The following is a 21,019-nucleotide window of genomic DNA, read 5'->3' as shown; positions in this document are numbered from 1 at the left end:
TATTTTTGGGGATGCCTTGCTGATACGAAAGGTCGACGTGTTGTTTTAATTACAACTTTATTAGCAGATGGCATATTCGGAATATTATCTTCGTTTGCACCGATTTATATAATTTTTATGTTATTCCGATTAGTAAATGGATTCAAGTAAGTAGTAGTAACTTTTTAACCTTTTTTAATAGTTTCTTAATTTAATGTATTTTAATTTTCACAACAAAATTTTTAAGCCCCCACTAAGTCTATCATAGTTTATCCTCCGGAGCATCGGCTTTTATATTGAACATTTACCTAATGACCAACAAATATTTTTTGCATGTTAATTCAGGAAAAATCGCGGTCCATCGAGCTATTTTTTTTTTGCTTTCAGATTTGTGAAGTCGTTTTGGATCGACAAAATGATTTTTGAGAGAGTTCAACAGAGAGTTACCAAAAAGTTAGCAAACTCACAACGTTCCCCCTCGTTTTTTTTGTGGGGGTTTGTTATTAATATTGACATTACAATTATTCCGATAATCAAAGCCGGAGGTCTATGTACATGATGGATCTTAACCCCCTTTACATCATCATGACTGTTTGTTGGAGGGCGGATCGAGTCGCTGATATCCGGCGACGAATGTGCAAAAGAATCACTGGCGAAGACGTTCCAATAAAAATGTTCCAGTGTATTTTCGAATATGCACACGACGGGGGTCGAATCGCGTCTAACTTAGCTTAAGCGTTACGCCTCTGTGATCGCAGTGTGGATCATGGATCTTTCGATCACCCCCCAAGCGAGTTGGACTCCTCGACAGACCCAGCAACGGTACGAGCTAGTCCCTCCAGCACGACGGCTCTCCGTGATGCGGTTGGCGTGGGGACGTGGGGCCATGTCTGTATGCAAAAACTAGGATGGAATAATATAGAAAGATGGAATAGCCGAAAAAGTATTAGTAAGGAGCTTAGAACTGGTTAAAGGCACATTTAGAACATTGGAAATTGCCACACGGTTACATGGTCTGATGAGGCCATGTTGGTCTAAGGACGGATTTACATTCAAGTTTCGTCTTGAATTTTGCACGGAGCGTTGATCTTTCATCCAGTTATTATTTTGGTCAAGCGTTGGAGACCTTTCGAGAAATTTTGCAGAGGAAGCTGGAAAACAATAACTTTCGTAGTAGGACCCAGAGTCTTCTACCACTTGATAGGTAGTCTGGAAATTCTACTTGAAAAGGATACAATTTTATTTGCCACACTAGGCACTGGGCCTTTGAGTACCCAACCCCATTTGTTGGTCTGCATGCCGCTTAGCAAGACGGATGGTAGCTCCAATAGCTCCTTCAGCACCAATCAGGACATCGATTGGAGAGCTCTTGTAGTGGCGCCTGTCCAACAAAAATATCGCGCAACCGTCCCACGGTTTCCCCTTTCCTTACACATGCAGCGTCAATTGTCAATGTGTGGTGAAAAAAGCAATAAGAGACCCAAAAGCTCAAGCGAATGGAGAGTGGCGTAGGTCGGTCTTTTTAATTGTACTCGTGATCCCAGATGGACGTCTGTAAAAACAAAAGAAATTCAGTGCAGTGAAAAGAAAGAACAATTCTAACCTCGACCGTGAATACCGCGTGTCCAGCGCGTCAAAGATGTATTAAACAGATGAGCCGACCATTTCTACCATTCCTAATCGAAGACCGAACCCATCGGGTCAGTTAAAGTGTACTCCCGGAATTATTCCCAATGGTAGAGAGCAAGCGATATCGGCCTACATTTATTGCAAAATTTGCGAACGAACATTTTAGTTTTGCTTTTCACGATTAATTTTAAGCTCCAATAGTCAAACCGCATACAATTCACAATGGCAAGTGATCGTTGCCATAGACACCTGACGTACAAAAACAGGAACAAAAGAGAAGTGAAAAAATCGGTCTTTGCGAAGAGCGAATTGAGCAAAAAAAGATTTTATCGGGTCTTTTCTGTCCCTTTTCTCCATGCGTAAGTAGATGAGAGGTTTTTACCAGACCCGCCAAAAGTGTTAACCGTTATTCGCGAGGTGTGGTAACCCCTAGTACTGTTCAATTTTTCGATCGCATATATTTCCAGAGCCGTTTTTACTAAAGATCCTTCAAAACAGAATATTTGAAATGAAAATTTTTTTCTTAGTGTTGCAGGAACTATGAGTATAATATTCCCTTATTTGGGTGAATTTCAAACTACACAGCATAGAGAAAAAATTTTATGTTGGATGGAACTTTACTGGACTTTTGGAATAATATTGCTGCCGGGTAAGTTTCACTTTTGAATCTAAAATTTTTGGTTTGGTAGTAACTTAAGTAACTTTAGTATCTGACATCTGGCTGTATTGAACTTTCTTAAGCTTAAGCTCATCGTCCAAAAAGTATTAAGATTTTAAAGCATGAACATTTTTGGTGGTATTTTTAAACGAAATTTTGACTTTGAAAGCTCGAGAAACGTCGAAACAAATGTATTCCTTGCAGTTTTGTATTTTTTTGATAATGGCACATTAATTAGGCGTCGTTTAAGGTATGTAATTCATATCTCTAGAGGTGAGAGATGGATATTAGAGAAGATGTCCGAGAAGACCCACACTGAGCGTGTTCAAACATGAACATATTATCGTCGAAACCACGCTACTTTCGGCCCCTTGCAGAATGCTCCAAACATAAACATATTATTGTACACATTCACTCATGTATCCAAAAAAATGGATATCTAAAGAAATCACATAAAGGAGATAAGTAATGAGTAAGGAGATAAGTTCGGTTGTATAGAATACAAAATTGTACCTCCTACCTCATTGTTAAATCACATATAAGGCTCTGATCTCAACTCGCAAATGTCTAAACTTTTCTTTTAAGGTCTTAACATTTTGGTCCTTCGAGCCTCTCCGTTGATTCCCTTCAAATCGTGTTTTGCTGAGAGCGAGGCTGCAGAGCGAGAGAGAGTCGTCTCGGCCGAGTGTGGCCTGGTGTTGTTGTATTTGAATTATGCCGTTTCGATAGCTCATTTTCTCTTCGAACCTCTTTACGTTTTTAAACGCTTTACATAGAAACATAGGTACAAAACAGTTATTGATACTGCTAAGTCCTATATGTCATATGTATTTTCTAGTGCAATAACAAGCACAATCGACGGGTCTGATTCAACAAAAGGAAAGAAACTTTGGTTTTTGGTTGACGTGTGTAGCTATAATACGTCAGAAAGGTTTTGGCTCTTCTCATATGCTCAGTTATTATTGGACATATATATTATATACTACCACTACTTTAGCGCTCAGCAAGTCCGCCCTTAACCAGATTGATCATTAGACAAAAACAGGAACAGTTTTGCGGTGGTAATTATGTTAAGGACAGTTTAATCTGATGTCACTCAATTTTTCCACATACTCTTCATACATTTTGAGATTTAATTTTGTATACATTTTAGGAATTGCGTGGAGTTTAATTCCTTTGAAAATCAATATTGGATCTGGAATAATTTCTTATCATAGTTGGAATCTTTTTGTTGCGCTTTGTGCCGTTCCCAGGTAAAAAAAAATGATTTTGTTTATCTATATTGCTGTCTATTTTGCTATCCACTTACATATACCACACAAAAAAAATCAATCGTATTCCTTACTCTGAAATGTTCGAAATAATTATAAAAAAACGGGTAAACTCGAAGGAACAGCCAAAACCGCAAATAAATCAGTCACGCCCATATGACATTAGACTTTGCTAAATGACTAACTACAAAAAATAATGTGAGAGCGAGCTCTGCTGGAAGCTGCGGCAGAGATCGATCGATAGTTACAATTTTGTAGTATACAATGAACTGGTTTTCGGAACAGATAGAAACTAGTCTGGAGGAGAACATAAGCGATGGCCTCGGCTTTTGTCTCTGGTTGGAGAGCTGTGGGTAACTAAGTGCCAGAATAGGGAGAGTTGAGAAACAATAGAAATGGCCTTCTTGCTACGACCTCCGCCTAGAATCCACTGCAATGGTCCGGGAGCCTGAAGCAGTAACTGATAGTGAGCATTACAGTAGACTCCACCACCCACGCGGCCGTCTAGCTTTCAGCCATCAGTGTAAAAGTGGACGCCAGGTGCAGGTCCCGGTTCTCCCATCTCCCAGTCCTCCCTAATTGGGAGTTGCGGGAGTCTCGGCAAGATTCCCGAGTGTCCAAATGTTTTGTCTGACTTCTCTCATTCTGATGCGGAAAGTGGAGGTCCGGAATTTGTACTTCCTAGTGAAGAGCTCTTGGTTTATTCCCAAGAACGGACGGGACACAACTCTACTCTAACAATCATACCATAGATACAGTAACGTTTATTAAAATTTCACGTGCAAGAGAAGTACCGGACACAAATATAAACATGAGCACACCTAACCACAATTACGGACAGGTACACAGATACAATTCGGGACACGGTGTGTTCGTGACGACAAATGCCCACACTACCATGATCACCGCTCCCGGCTCATCCGGTGATCCCTTAACGAAGGGGTTTACAACCTATACAACACCAATACCCTGCTTTGCCCAGCATGGTCCCCGCATACAAGAACTCTAGCACGAGTTCATGTTAACCACTGTATTTAGTATTAAAAAAAAAATAGAACAGCGCATCGCAATAGAAATTATTTCATAGAAAATTCAATAAGGCAAATATAATATTAACTCTTAAGATTAAAATTTGGTTAACTACTGTATATATATAACTTTTATGATAGGTAAATAGAGAAAAAAGAAAGGCTAACTAGCGAATGTCAAACTATGCGCAGCGATCGTTACGGCAGGTTAGTTGTGCTATTGCAGTAGCACAAGCAAACGCTCCCAAGTAGCTGGAAAAGAAGAAAGAGAGTCAGAGCGAACAGTCTTGCATCTTCCCTTTTACGCCTTGTTCTCGAGAGAGCTGTTTCTTATATGCGCAATATGCGCTAATGGGTGCCAGAAGGGCATAAGGGAGAGCGCACAGACCCTCTTAAGCGTAGAAGCTCTTGACTACGTGAGGTTTTCTTTCGGGCTATGCAATCGATCGTTGCTAATAGAAGAAACAAAAAAATACAATATTATCTTCGGATCGCGTACGACATTTCTTTGATTTATTTTACTGATCTCGTTGAAACAGCGAAGAAAGCGCTTCCATGGACTGCGGAAACGTTCCTATAAGAACGAGGGGGAACGTTGTGAGTTGCTGCTGATACCACAACTCTACATTTATACCCGATACTTAGACAGCATGGCTCTCCTCCTGCAGACGACGCTAATATTAATATATATTAATATTAATATTATTAATATGTATGATTCTGCGTTTTTAGTTTTCTCGTATCCTCAATATTGTGGGTGCAACAGATTTTTGTCCTTTGTGGGGGCGGAATAGGCTGGGGCGAAATTTTGAGATATTCGTTTTATAATGGATATCAAATTTGGTTACTCTATCGTGTATAGTCTCTGAGATTTGTGAATATCCCCAGATTTTCGTCCTTTGCGGGGGTGGAAGGGGGTGTGGCGAAATTTTGAAACAAACTCGTTACACACACACACATTAACATTTGACATTAACACAATCTTTCAAATCATTTTCTTTCCTTCATTTGCTGACTCATTGACTCAAGGCATAATTGTTGAGTGACTCCTGTCATTTCGTATGACTCGCACTTGCACTGCTACGAAAAACGTTGTGACAGAGAGAGAGTGCTCAGTATGTTGTGCATTGTTTTGCTCACTGCAGTGTGGAATGTGCGAGTCGATCGAATCGAAAGAAAAGAAAACGTCAAAAAGCTAACGAGAAGGACATTTTCATTTAATTTTCTGTCGGTGATTGTACTGTTTGCTAAGTACTGAAAATTATAAATTTGGTTGTGGTTCTTTTGAATATGTAAGTTTAGTAGAAAAATGTATGCGTGTGTTTCTATTCGAATATTATATGAACATTTGATTCACAGTCCTTGTCATCATCTGGCGTCGAATTACCAGCCGATATAAAAGCAAAAATAATGGGTGGCCAACACAACAAATCAATTGAGACAAGTGGATAGAACCCTCATGTGTAAGGATATGATGCTATCGTTTCTCACTGATGACAAGGAGAACATAGACCTGTCGGCAACTTTTTCAACTCAATTCGAAGAGTTTCTAGCTGATTTTATCGAACCGCTTTCAGAACAGTCAGAAGAAGAAGTCTTGGCAAGAGAAATAGTAGCTTACTCCACTAAACGAGTACCTATGAAAGCCGAATTCCATGCTTTGCATTAAACATAACACCTCACGACACAGCACTATAGCTGGTTCAATGAAAATCGCTACTGCAGCGAATTCGGCGGACAATGCGATCGTTTTGCATAGGGCAAAAACACTGGTACAATTGCTGACCATAAGAATTGCCCAATTAAACAACAGACAATAAAAGCAGATTAAGTCCATACCAACGACACATTAACTCATATTCCACTTACTCCATTCTTACGGTTTAGGTACCGTATGCAACCCAGTTTTTTTAAATTTATAATTTTTAGAAAATTTAATGTACATACATATAATTTTTTTTATTACGTACATTTTTATAATTATATAATTATAATTATTTGTATTTTAACTTGTTCTTATTTTAGTATTTTATTGGGTCTTTGGCTATTTGCGTTCCCTGAAAGTCCCAAATTTCTTCTGGAACACGGAGAATCGGAAAAGGCCTTAGAAGTTTTAGCACTTATTTATGTAAAGAATACTGGACAAAGCCGCAGCAACTATCCCGTAAGAATTAATGACTGAAAAATATATCTTCGCATTTCCTGAACAGATAAACCAAGAAATCTGAATTTAAGACCGTAGATCGTTTGCGGATGTGGAAGCGTAAATAAAATTGGAGCTACCGAATATTGAAGAACACGATATCTATCGAAGCCGCATACAAAATTTAATTAGCACGAGCACATATTTATTTCCACTGGCACTGAATGGGAATGGACCCGCTACATGTTATACTTTGACCCTATATATTATTGCGAGGTCCTCATCATCTTGCTGAACTTTACGGCCTTTGTCATCCGCCTTTTTATTCTCAAGGAAAAAATTCATAAGTTTAATGTCAATTATATTTTCCTTAACTTCAACATTGCCTTCTTTCAGAATCACAAGGACGACATGATAGTGCGGTATTTCGTATAATCGCCTTTTTCTGGGCTCAATAAGAAAGCCATTGCTTTGCAACCGCTCTATCAATCCAGCGAGCTGTCCTTCTGAAACCTTGAACTATAGAAGCCATCTAAGCGCTGCGTGATCAGTTCACAGATTAAATGGTTTCCCGTACTAATACTTCTGGAAGCGCTTGAAGCTCTCCAAGATTGCCAAAAGCTCTTCTCGTGACAGAGTAGTTTAATTCTGGCTTTGACAAAACCTTGCTATGATAGGGAATCACTCTTTCTTGCCCGTCAATCACTTTAGACAACACTCCTTCAATTCCTGTGTCACTTGCATCTGTATCCAATACGAACTTCTCTCCTTGTACCGGATAAGCCAGGATCGGCGCTGAACATAGGAGAATTTTTTTTGAAAAGTTTTTTCTAAGCTTGTGTATGTTTTATGGAAGAGGCCAATTTCGAACTGCTGCTAGTTACTTGATGACCCAAATATTTAGCTTTAGATTATATAATTTTTAAAAGATTAAGCAGTACTAATGGAGAGGAAAAAAAGCACAAGTAGCAACAGCTTATGTAGATCGTTGCCGCTGCAGCTGAATGTCGGGCTCGCTCTGCTGTCTGCTCTCCTATTTTACCTGCACTCTCACTCTTTACTTTTATTATTCGTGCACAGTGATTCTACTGCTGTCAGTAATGGCAATTGTTTTCAGTGCAAAGAAATGTGAATTCGGTGGTGTAATCATTGGTGATTTATTCCTTAGCTGCTGACTGTGCGACAATTTTGCCCACATAAAATGTGCTGTTGGCGGAAATTTTGGCCGGCTAAATGATCTGATCTCGAAACGCATGGGCCTGTCTTGGTCATGTCTGGCTGGTCGGGAGATTTCTGATTGCAGTGCAATCTGTTTTCTCATCTGAGTTAGTCCCATTCAATAACATCCATGGAATTGAATTTGTAATCCTTTTGACCCCATAAAGTATATATATTCTTGATCAGCATCAATAGCCGAGTCGATTGAGCCATGTTTGTCTGTCCGTCCGTCTGTCCGTCCCTATTAGCGCCTAGTGCTCAAAGACTATAAGAGCTAGAGCAACAACATTTTGGATCCAGACTTCTGTGATGTGTCACTGCTACAAGAATATTTCAAAACTTCGCACCGCCCACTTCCGCCCCCACAAAGAGCGAAAATCTGTGGCATCCACAATTTCGACGATACGAGAACACTAAAAACGTAGAAATCTTTTAGACTGCAGAATCTGAATGGGATCGTATTATTATTATAGCCAGCATCAAGAAAACAATTTCATTTTTTCTCGCCCTGTCTCTCTCTAACACACACAGCCGGATTTGCTTAGCGCCTAGATCTCAGAGACTATAAAAGCTAGAGCAACCAAATTTGGTATCCACACTCCTGTGATATCGGACCGAGATCAGTTTGTTTCAAAATTTCGACACACCCCCTTCCGCCCCCGCAAAGGACGAAAATCTGGGGATATTCACAAATCTCAGAGACTATTAACGCTAGAGTAACCAAATTTGGTATCCGCACTCCTGTTAGATCTCACTATAAAACGTATATTTCAAAATTTCGTCCTAACCCCTTCTGCCCCCACAAAGAACGAAAATCTGTTGCATCCACAATATTGAGGTTACGATAGAACTAAAAACGCAGAATCATACATTATTATGTATGATTAAGTGCAAGCTCAGTAAAAGTGCGGCCGTGTGAGATTCCGTTATTTTAAGCATTGAATCTCTCATTCTATGCACAGCTGCAGCCGCTCTTAGCTTTTCGTATCTTTTATTCTCGATCTCGCATTCTCGCTGAAGCGGTATTTTTAACAGGCTGAGTCCTTATAAGGTCGATTTCACAGGCTTGGTGAATCCTTCGCGGGCAATAAAATCGACAAACTGACCGCCGCGGAAATTGGGGTTCAATAAGGCCATTAATGAATTGGAAGCGCTCGATTAAGGCGAGATTGAGAGTGAACTGTGCGAAAACTTCGATACGCTGTTCATATCATTGAAAGCCGAGTTTCTGGCTACTCTCGAATTAAGCCACTCACATGCCGCTCTACCAACACAATCTGGAAATAACACCATCATCATGGCTCACAAACAACGACTGCCCGAGCTAATAGTAGTCGAATATGCGGACTTTATGACAATGTTCAAATCGATGTTCAATCGTTGGAGCTCTCCAGTGCCGATTATCATGCGGCTCTGGATTTATAAGATTCATCATCTGCTAAATGGCTTCCTGGGATTTCTGATGCTGTCATATTACATATGCGTGCGTTGCAGACATTGGGAACTGCTGAGGATATCTCAGGCAGTAGTTGGATACTACAACGCAAAACAAGTGGGACTTCGGATGCTATATCTACAGCTGAGGAGTTTTAAGAATTCTTGCAATGTTGGCAGAGGATGGAGAGGTTCGAATACGCTACAGCGACACTCGCTAGTAGCGATCATGTGGGAAAAAAATTATGAAAATCCGTCACAGTTGCTGCGCCACAAATAAGTGAAGAAGCTTTCCCCATATTTCAATTGTCTAAAAACGGGGCATCAGACTCGTGCATGCAATAGTGGAAAATGTCGAGTGTGCGGCGGTATGCATTCGATACTATCCAATCCACAACACAAAGCTATCCAGGTGTTACTGCTCCCGATCTAGGCCTTCAACCAGAAGCTTTTTCTGTTGCTCAAAATTCTGTTAGCAGCTTACCTTTACATTCGTCTACCTCTCTTGCTGCCCAAGGTCTTCACTGTGATGTTGTGCTCCTGGCTATAGCCGTGGTTCTCGTAGAGAACGTTTTTTGTTCCCTTTTAGTTCCTTGTCGTGCCATCTTAGATTCAGGATCGCAGCTGCATCTCGTCACATCCAGGTTCGCACAGCAGCTTCAGCTTAGGAAACCTCAATCGTCTGCACTTGTGTCTGGGCTGGGCGATACCTGCGTTTCTACTGAGGGATGCACCATAAGCATTTGTATGCATTCTCGCACCTCTGTTAACACAACTTCGTTTACTGCTCTCATCGCCCCCACGTTTACCGATTGTCAACCAAGTATGGCAGTAAATGTATCCGATTGGAGTATTCCATCTAACATTCAGCTTGCCGATCCTGCATTTTTTATCCTCAACGGGTTGCTCTCCTCATTGGTGCGAGCTTTTTTTATAATCTCCTCTGCGTAGGGCAAATCAAACTCACCGATGGCCTGCCTCTTCTGCAGAAGACCCGGCTTGTGTGGATCGTATCTGGCGGTGGACAGAAGGTATCAAGCTCGGCGCTTTTGGTCACGCACAATTGTCCAGATTCGATTGCTGAGATGGAAGCAAGGTTGGATAAAACTCTTCGTATGTTTTGGGAAGTCGAGAATTGTGTGGAGGCTGGGTTGAATACCAAAGAAGAAGACGATTGTGAATCCCATTTCGTAAGCCACCTTTCACGGTTGCCATCCGGGGAGTATGCAGTATACTGATCGTTTAGGAGAATCTTATGCTCAGGCTTATCGACGGTTCATCAGTCTGGAGCGAAAACTGGAGCGGAATCCTACACTCAAGGAGCCTTTATGAGGGAGTACATTGATTTGCATCATATGCACCAGGTCAACCCAGATTCCCGTAGCCTCTGCAAATATTTCTTGTCTCATCACTGTGTCCTAAAAGAGGACAGTAAGGATTTGTGGATGGACATAAGGGAGATTCGGCGCAATGGTCAAGTCATGAAATCCAGTTCTATTAGTTCGCTCAACCCGTTCATCGATCATTCTGGACTACTTAGAGTTGGAGGTCGTCTTGGCAACTCATCGCTAAGCTTTGACGCTCAGCACACGCTCATTCTGCCAAAAGGACATTCCATTACCTTTGCGCTGATATGATATTATCACGAAAGAAATTTCCATGCCGGACCTCGCACCTTGCTATCCAAAATTCGGCTGGAATATTGGCCAATTGGAGGTATTAAAGCAGTGTGAAGGGTCGTCAGCAAGTGTGTGATACGTTTCAGGACTAGGCCGCGCATGATCGAACACACGAGGCCTCCGATCAACTGCTACATTAGCGTATTCATCTGCTTCACTTCTAAGGGTATAGCCTTAGATAGAGCTCGTTAAGGATTTGACCACCTCATCGTTTCTAGGCGGACTAAAGCGCTTTACATCCACTCGAGGAAGTCCAAGTCAAATTTAGTCGGAAAATGCGACAAATTTCGTTAGGGCCAAGAACGAGCTTTTGGAGATTAAGAATCTTTGTCTGAGCGAACCGCATATGAAGGAGGTCCATGAATCCTGGTAGGCTGACTCGATCGACTGGCGTTTCATCATACCACGCTCTCCGCATTTTGGCGGGCTGTGGGAAGCGGCCGTGAAGACCGCAAAATATCACCTGTACCGCTCAGTTGGACCATCTGTGCTTAGCTTCGACAAGCTGCGCACTCTGATCTGTCAGATCACTGCAATTGTTAACTCTCGCCCTTTGCTCTCGCTTTCAGAAAATCCTGATTATTTAGACGTTTTGACTCCTGCTCATCTGCTTCTAGGCGGCCCCCATGAGCAAATCCTCTAGCCTGACCTAACGAAGCTGAACTACAATCGTCTGGATAGCTGGCAGCGGGTCACCCAACTACAACAAATATTTTGTACCCGTTGGCGCGAAGAGTATCTCACTCTTTTGCAAGAGCGCGCGAAGTGGCGTACCTCCGCGCAAAACATCTGCAAGAACGATCTCGTTCTGGTGAAGGACAAAAATCTTCCTCCAATGCGTTGGCCACTGGCTAGAGTGGTCGATGTCGTTATGGGCAAGGACGGAGTGAAGACATCCTCAGGAAACATCAGGAGGGAAGTCACTCGGCTATGCTAGCTGCCCCTTAAGGAATCTGTTGAGAGACTAGCTCGAAACGGGGGGAGTATGTTCGGGCCAGCCGCCAAATAATAACCGTAACTTTAAGCATTATTATTGTATGAGCAGAGAGAGCCGCCTATGTTGTAAAACGTTGACTTTCTGCAGAGCTGCTGCGCTCTCCCGCTAAATGGGCTCTCTGCCGCCGCCACTTCGGCAATTACCTTGATCTGCACCCACCACTTCGGCAATCACTTCGATCTGGCGCCGTCGTCTATTTTAGTTCTATGCTAACCCCTCTGCGCATTGGTTGCATATCGATCTCGCCTAAATTCTTTTTGGCCATAGCAAACAATCGGTTTCCGCTAAGCCACCAGAATTAAATACGAATTATAAAGATTAAACCAAATTCTCTTTTCATGTTTGAAACACATAGGTGCCAAAAAAGCTTGGCATCTCAAACAATAAATTATAGTAAGATTTCTATATTAACTGATTTAAAAAGTTTGACACCAGCAGCTAGCTTCACTTAGTTGTTTCTAAATCATTACATATTACTTTTTTTCAATCAGTGCACTACTCTGAGGGAGTCAATTCGACCACTTCAGAGAGATGGAGAGACGAATATTCAGAATCAACGAATAGGTAACTTTACTGAACTCAAAAATTTATCTGTGGAGATTTGGGATCAAACAAAAACTCTATACAAGCATCCGTACTTGAAGAACTCCGTTATAACATGTGCTATTCAATTCTGTCTTACCACGAGGTGAGTCAAAATAATATCATATTAATATGATAATAATAAAAATTAATATAAATTTGTTTAACAATTATTTTAATCAATGACAGCTATTATACATTGATGGTTTGGTTCCCAGAAATATTTCAAAGATATGATGATTATGAGAAAGTCCATCCTGGAATACCCGCATCTGTTTGTGATATTTCATCAATCGTTACATCAAATACGTAAGAAAATTTATAGAAGGTACAAACCCTAAATTTTTCCCCTGGTATAATTATGAAACTTATGAAAGTTATGGAACTTATTCTTATGAAATATAAGAATCTTCGTAATAAGTACTTTAAGCGATTTGGTAAGACCCGGGACCCTGTAGATTGGGCGAGGTATGTGCCACATAAGAGGGAGTTTGCCTAAAGTCAATCCCAGGTCTTTTTGGCATTTTCTAAAGTCCAAAAGCTCAACGAGCTCTCTTCCTTCCGTTATGAACCTGTTCTTAATTTTTATTAACGTCATATGTCTCAGCATTCAAGCTTCTGAGCATCTGCTTTATGCTGATGATCTTAAAATCTTCCGATCTGTCAAAACCTTAGGCGACAGTATCCTTCTGCAGCGCGACCTGGGTAGAGTTGCTCGTTGGTGCAGACTTAATTCGGTCCCACTCAACATTAGTAAATGTTACTTTGTTTCTTTCAGCAAGTGTGTCTTCAATGTGCTGGCCTCATATTCAATAGATGGCCATCCTCTCTTAAAGCAGACGGAGATACTTGACCTCGGGGTCTTATTTGATTCTAGATTTCTTTTTGCAGGGCATATGAAGGCATCCACTGTAAGTGATATTAAGAATCAGATTTCAAATATAAGACCGTTTGTACATAAAGTCAACGAAGAAAAATCCATTAGTGTTAATTTTGAATTTTCTTACTATGATTGATGAAAAAGTTCTTAACGAACTTACTAATACTAAATCGACCTTGAAATGCGAATTTTGCAAAAAAACACAGAAGGAATATCCAAATTTGGATGAATCCAAATTTTGAAGAGGAAAATTTAGAATATGCAAGAATTAGATGTATGGAGTTTATTCTAAAGCTTGCATATACCATTCCGCGAGAGGGAGAATCTTTTGACAACAGCACGCCAGCCAGCGAAATACAAAAGACTAGGAACAAAATTATTCAAGAAAAATTCTTAGACAAACTATCACTGAAGGTGGACTGCCCCAAACAAGGATTTGGAAACACAAACGATGGAAACTCATCGCGGACATTCTTCGAGAAAAACGAAACTACTGCAGAAATAACTGGGGGTGGATATTGACATTATCAAAAGATTGGGTGTCATTTTAAATATTTTAAACTGCAAAGAAAAAAGAAATACCCGCAAGTTTGGTGAATATGCCTCGAAGACTGCAGAGCTGTTACTGGAAAAATATCCTGAAAAGAAGCTAAGGTCAAATTTTAATTGAACATCAGAGCAGACCAATTAGAGAGATGTCAGAGGAAGCCCAGGAAACGAGAAACAAACATTACAAAAAATACAAGAACATGAATACGTGCCAGTCATCCCAAATTAAGCAAAACCAAGACCTTTTCAACATGTTGGCAGGCTCTTCAGATCCATATATTTCATCCATTAGATGTGTGAGATCACAAATTAAATCGGAAAGTAGTTATTCTTCAGAAATGATAAGTTTATTAGATATTCCTCCCACTAAACAGGAAGTGGAGGATTATTTTACAGAAACAAAAAAATTCAACCAACTGTCAGATTAAAAAATGTTGCTTAAGTAAACCTTAGGATCAGACCTGGGAGGAATGTAGGATCAGGTTAAATAGAAAAATGCCGACACAATACAAACTTTGACTGCAACAAATTCAATTCCATGGATCTTATTGAATGGGCAAAAATCAGATGAGAAATCAGATATGATTGCAATCAGAACCCCGTCAGCAAAAGATGGGCGGTCCATTCTATAAATAGTGTAATTGTCTATGAAAATTTCATAATCATTGAAAGAGGAGTTAAGCTAGGTTTCGATAAAAGGTTATAAGGTTATGAGGTTAAAAAAAAAACCTGACGTAATGGAGCAATTCTAACCTTTTATTCGGTTTTGGTTGACAGAGGTACAAATTTTGTTGCCTCTTGTAGTTTGGGACTATTTCGTTACATTAAAAATTGCGGTCGAGTTCTATTTCATTACAAAGGCAGGCAACATTTTCTTCAGTCAAATATTTAATTACTTTAAATTTAATAACTTTAAAATAACCTTATTAATGATTATAATCATTTCCAGACTGTGATTCTCAATTAATTAATTAAATTTATCTTCAGAACTTTTGTAGACTGCGAGTCGGAAATCGATCATACAGTGTTCTTTCACACATTTATAATTGGTTTGGCTTGCATACCAACAAGTTTCTGGCTACCACTATGTGTTCACAAATTGGGAATCAAATTCTTTTTGGGTACGTAATAAAAATACTAGAAGTTTATTATTGTAAATATAATATGAACAAACGAAATATTATTTCTTTAGTTTTCAGTTTGACGGCAGCCGGATTTGTAACTTTGGGTTTTTATTTCGCTCGAAGTTCTTTTGAAAACTTAATTTTGTCATGCATTTTTGAAGCACTGACTTCGCTTAGCATCAGTACTTTATATTGTGTCTTGGTGGATTTATTCCCAACAAATTTGAGGTAAGTTCTTGACTACACTATGCAACACAAAACCGACTTTTTAGACAGATTTGGACAAATATATATATAAAAAATAGACTATATTTTGCCGTCAGGTTGGATTTTGTAATGAATTTTTGTTTTCGTTCATATACAATCTGTGCTCCTACTACTAAGACTTTTTAATAGATATTGAGTTAGTTTTAAATAATAAGTCAAACGACTCACATTATGCAAGTAATATTCTAGAGCAATCGTGTTTTTGAATATAATTGAACTGAAGGAATAAAAGGATTACAGATGTTAAACGAATAATAAATGAACGCAAGGCTAGTACTGCACTGCACTGCCACACGGCGAATCAATAAAGTACTTTATTGCCGGCCACGAAGTTCGTCCCTGTTCAGCATGAATGCACATTCACACGCACGGAGGCAACAAACACCGGTGACCTTCCAATGACATTGCGAACACAGTTTTTCCAACTACATGGCGCTCAAGCCTGCAGGCCAAGGCAGCTGATATGATTATGCATCTGCGACCGGCACTGGACAACAGACCGGAGGGTGGAGCTTATCAGCCGCACACATAAAGCCGTCGCCAAACTTGGATTACATGACCGACAGCCGACAGCCGGCAGCGGGCGGACTTACTTACCGTCGTCGAATCTCACGCTCGAAAGGCCTCAAGTAGCCATCCGTTGAAAATAGTGTCTCGATGTCCTTAACCTTCACATTCATGGCGTCGCCCATGTAGGAAGGCGAAATCAGAAGATGAAAACGAAGAACAGAGCACAGAGAAAGTAGTTTCCACGACCGACGGCGACGAACTGTGCTGCATTATCAGCCTGCAACCCCACACAAAAGCTTTGCTTCTTTCTCGCTCGGCGAGCTTTTGTAGCGTCCAAATCAGCTGTTATTCCAAGTTTTCTTTTTCTTTTGATTCGCGCATATAAACAACAAAGCAATGCTGCACATTGCATTTTTTTCCGCCCGGCATTTTCTTACAAACGAGTATACGAGAAGTATGTTTGATAGTCAAAGGGCTTAAGCAATCGACTCAACTTTAATAAAGAAAACAAGGTCTATTCTATGCACCACCAACAAATATCTCCTTCCAGAGCCATTTAAACGTAAGTCATTATTAAATTTGGAGAAAAGCCATTCAAATGTATTGCAATGCTAGTCGAAGCTGAAAAATTAAGCAAGTGGAAGGTGTTCATCATAGTTGAACTACAAAATTCCATACTGATCATAAAGTTTTCAATTTTACTCGAAACACACAAACGCTTTGTGTGTGGCGTCCGATGCAGACTGGCATTCGCTGGTCGCGACAGCCGCGCCATTTAAGGGGAGCCTCTGCCAATTCCTATTCGTCCTTCACCTCCTCGCAATGTTTCACGTATCGGGCCGCGTCTCTGTAGAGTCCTGGACAGTAATATCGTTGGCTTACCCGAGTGGCGGTCTTCCGTATTCCTAGGTGTCCGGCGGTCGGGTGATCGTTGCATTCTTACAACATTCGGCTATGATGGTCACTGGCTTCTACTGGTGAGATTCTTCCTCGATTGGTCGGTATCCAGGCTGCCGGTAGATCTGTCCTTTCTCGATTAGGAATTCTCTACATTCCTCAGGTCGTGACTGGATACGCTTGAACAACCTTTGTATCCAGGGGGCAGGTGGGTAGGTCTACTGGAGTTCGCTGTATGGTGTCGATAGGTTGCCGGGAAAGGGCGGAGTTCCTGAGCCCAACGAGCGATGAAGCCTGCCGGATTGTTGATCGAATTTAACCACTGCAGGGCGAGATGGTGGGTGATGAAGTTGAAGTGGTAGCCCTTCAGGTAACATGGTAACTTCTTGATGGCCCAGACGATGGCTAAGCACTCCCTTTCCGTGGCCGAGTAGTTTTCTTCTGCTTTCAGGAGCCTTCGACTGACGTAGGCTATGACCCTCTCCCCTCCGTTGATCTGCTTCGTCAGGACTGCTCCTAGGCCGTAGTCGCTTGCATCAGTTTGTAGAGCAAATTTCTCCGTAACATCCGTGGGTCTCTCCTTCAGCTCCTCGAAAGCGGATTGCTGTTCGGCGCTCTAGTTCCACCTTTTCTCCTTCTTCAGGAGGCTAGTCATTGGTTGTACAATCGTCGCAAGGTTCGGGACAAACCTTCGGTACCACTATGCCATCCCTAGGCAGCGTCGAAGCTCCTTTATTGAACTTGGTGGGGCCAACTTCCGGACGTCGACGATCTTATCTGGGTCGGTGTGTATACCCTGCTCTCTTATGACGTGCCCCAGGTATACGATGGTTTTCGGGAAGAAGCTGCATTTCCTTTGGTTCAATCTTAGATTCGCTTCCCGTAGTCTTCGGAACACCTCTCGCCGATGGTCGACGTGTTCTGCCAACGTCGCTCCGATGACCATGATATCATCGAGGTAAGCGAAAGCGTTGGGTTCCATTTGTGGTCCGATGACGCTGTCCAAGGCTAAAAATGGAATACGCTTGTAAGAAACAGATCACCCAGGATCAGCCGAATGTCCCTGCTGGCTCTACGACAGCGAAGTGCACGCAAAATGCGCTGGATTTTCTGGCCTCGTGAGTGATGCTATAGCCAAACGTAATGGGTTGCATTACAGTTGCGAGGCATGCCGTGCGGTTGAGACTGACATAGTCATATTTATGAGGCAGACGCGGAAGGGCTTTAAGGAGCTGAACGTTGGCCTTAAAAATCAGTACGATCGGCTTCTAGCCATGGTCTCCTAGTCTTAATTTGGCAGTCTGCAACTGCTGAATGAGTCTCCGAGACGTAAAAGGGTCATTCCTCGGGATCTGCAAGTGCCACTCCAAGGGCAACGACAGCTGCTGGCGATGCAGATTCGGTATCCGAATTCATCGCTCCGTGTCCGTGGTGTCCGTGGTGTCCGCAAGCTCGCTAGCTGTCCCGTCTATTCCGATCCCACCACTGATCGGAAGGTCCGGACCTCCAGATATTGCCACCACAGCTATTAGGCCTGTGGTGTCTAAACCACTGGTGGGAGTCCCACCAGGACGACAAGTTTTTGTTTCACGGCTGGCCCCTGACCTCACATATAATGATGTAATTGCTTTTATTCAAAGCTAAATAAAAGCCGTGGGCTTAAAGGTGGAGAAATTTAATTTAATTTAATGATAGCCTCGTTTAAGATCTCCCCAATTCAATTTGACACCGTTTGCTCCGCCAAATTTTGGCGGAACATTTGGTGGTGAAGAAGTTTAACGCTAACAAGAAAAATAGGCCCCCCATAACTCTTACAATTCATTCAATTGTGCTACCCTCAACCTCAACTTCTCAACTCAACTCAATTTTTAAAGTACGGTCTAGGAGCGGGCTTCACTAATTACATTTTCCCTGGTCATTATACTATACAGACGAAAGAATCATTCTTACTTAATTAAATGAAACATAAATAAATCAACGAAAAATATCCAATATAGGGTAATGGCAGCGGCAATGTCCATGACTTTTGGACGCGGAGGAGCCTTATTGGGAAACCTTATATTCGGATTGCTCATTGATTTAAACTGCATAATACCAATAATCATTTTTTCGGGTATGCTGTTCGGTAAGTATTTAATTATGCCACTACCTAGCTTAAATTGACATATTAAAATGAAATCTTGTAAAAAATTACAGCAAGTGCCTTTTTATGTTGGATTTTACCCACAACTGGAGCGGATGCCTTAAACTAAGACTATCATACAGCTACTATTTGTTAATTTTATCTATTCACTTATAATATAAATGATACAAATATTATTGAATCATGTATTAAATTTCTCAAATATATGATAACATTTATTTTTGTTACAGTTAAGCAATTTTTGCGTTAGCAGCCCAATATTCGCCAATCCATATAGCATAGCCAGTTGTGCACCAGTAAAGTAAAATCCGATTATTGTTTTTTTATTTGCAATGATCACTGTACCACATTGTCATCCGGATATGTACTTATATTTATATTCTCTCTTGTCTTCATCATTATTTTTTTTTTTGTTCAATCGTGATAATTATTTAATTTTTTATTTATTCTATTATTATTTATTTATTATTATTTATTTATTTATTATTTAATTGTGGGTCGGACGGGTGTATGTCTGTGAAATGGGAGGTTGTGATGTGTTGTGAAATGAGGGTATACGTGCGTGCGTTGTGTGTGGATGAAGGTGGGTGATATGAATCGTGTGTGTGTGTGTATTTTTGTTTTGGAGTCCGGATTCCTTTCCCGGTGGGGTAGCGGCAAAGGTTTGCTCTCGGCTGTCGGTGCTCCGCTGCCTTCTCCTGTACTGGTGATTCTCTGGGGGTTCGCACCCCAGTTTTCCGGCCTGGCCAGTACCGGTCTGCTGCTGCCGACGTCCTCCGCTCCTGCTGAAGTTGATTCCTCCTATTACCGATGTCGTGGAGTGATTCTCAGCTCCACGATCACCAATTTTTCTTCCGTTTTTTTCTTTGATTTCTTTAATTTTCTACTGGAACTTTCTTCCTCCTCCTCCTCGTCACGTCTCCTTTCTTCGGGAGTACCACAGGGCAGCCATCTAGGCCCCTTACTCATTTCATTCTCGCTTGCAATCCGATCTCAATAACTGTGCAAACTTGGTAAACCTTAATGCCTCGAAATGCGAAGTAATGACATTTCATCGTTCTAGCCCCTTGTTGGCTACCTAGGTGGTGGTACCCTAGGTGGTGGTTCTCTTGAGAGAATTACCCTGGTGAATGATCTTGGTGTCTTAGTAGACGCAAAGTTAAAGTTTTCCAAACACATTTCTACCATGGTAGATAAGGCCATAGGCGTGCTGGTTTTATAAAGAGGTGGTCAAAGGAATTTGACGACCCCTATATAACAAAGACTCTCTATACCTCGCTTGTTCGTCCGATCTTAGAATACGGCTCATGTGTATGGTGCCCTAAGTACAAAGTACACCAGGACCGTATAAAATCAGTACAGAAAAACTTTTTACTCTTTGCTCGGCGGGGCCTTAACTGTTATGAATGTGTGAGATATCCATCTTACTCTAGTAGTCTGATATTAGTAAACCTCCGTAGGAAAATGCTTTGTGTGATTTTTATGCACAACTTGATCAGGGGTGACATAGACAGCCCTGATCTGTTGAGCCGCATAAACTTCACGATTCCTATTAGACTGACTAGAAATTTAATACCGTTGTTCCTTCCACTTTTTAGATCGAATTATTCCTTGCATGAACCGTTTAGGGTCTTATGCTCGGATTATAATTCCCTGTACTATATTATATTCACCACTAATTCTCTTCCTCTTATTAAATTACTGATCCTTACACACCTTTCTAGAAATTAGTAATTGTAGTGGTATTTTTATTTTGATTGCATGCTTAGTTTCTTACTAAGCTTAGTGCGATTGCAGATCGTATCTGTTCTGCTGACTGATTAATGTTCTCATATTTTGGTGCTGAACCACAGCCGAAATAATTGCTACATCGTCATCATCCATTAAAAGAAACAAAACAAAAATCTTCCGCGCAAATTTAATGTGTTTGTATGGTGATTGGTGGAGTGTGAATCGGAGTTTCACATCTGTAAAAAAATCCCACCATTCCCCCGGAATGGACTCAGTGTGCAGAGCAGTGCATGGTTCGAG

The 21,019-nt window shown here is 41.1% G+C and overlaps 1 protein-coding gene across 1 annotated transcript; it reads left to right on the top strand.

The window, feature by feature from the left end:
• The first annotated feature begins 10 nt into the window (after positions 1 to 10).
• Positions 11 to 19,222, top strand: LOC26533762 (synaptic vesicle glycoprotein 2B-like). The gene is made up of 9 exons (XM_033377101.1): positions 11 to 146; positions 2,136 to 2,257; positions 6,591 to 6,729; positions 12,528 to 12,724; positions 12,808 to 12,927; positions 15,035 to 15,168; positions 15,240 to 15,399; positions 18,843 to 18,970; positions 19,042 to 19,222. The coding sequence occupies exons 2-9, from the start codon at positions 2,211 to 2,213 to the stop codon at positions 19,095 to 19,097; spliced, it is 981 nt and encodes a 326-aa protein (XP_033232992.1). The 5' UTR covers positions 11 to 146; positions 2,136 to 2,210; the 3' UTR covers positions 19,098 to 19,222.
• The last annotated feature ends 1,797 nt before the right edge of the window (positions 19,223 to 21,019 follow it).

The sequence above is a fragment of the Drosophila pseudoobscura genome, chromosome 2 (assembly GCF_009870125.1).
Source record: "Drosophila pseudoobscura strain MV-25-SWS-2005 chromosome 2, UCI_Dpse_MV25, whole genome shotgun sequence".
Lineage (NCBI taxonomy): Eukaryota > Metazoa > Arthropoda > Insecta > Diptera > Drosophilidae > Drosophila > Drosophila pseudoobscura.
Note: the sequence above shows the minus strand (reverse complement) of the source record. Positions and strands in the feature narration are given on the sequence as shown.

Coding starts and splice junctions, on each gene's coding strand:
- LOC26533762 (XM_033377101.1), top strand. CDS start 2,211: ATGTTGGATGGAACTTTACTGGACTTTTGGAATAATATTGCTGCCGG. Junction 12,725..12,807: donor CAATTCTGTCTTACCACGAG/GTGAGTCAAAAT, acceptor AATCAATGACAG/CTATTATACATTGATGGTTT. Junction 18,971..19,041: donor TTTTTCGGGTATGCTGTTCG/GTAAGTATTTAA, acceptor AAAAAATTACAG/CAAGTGCCTTTTTATGTTGG.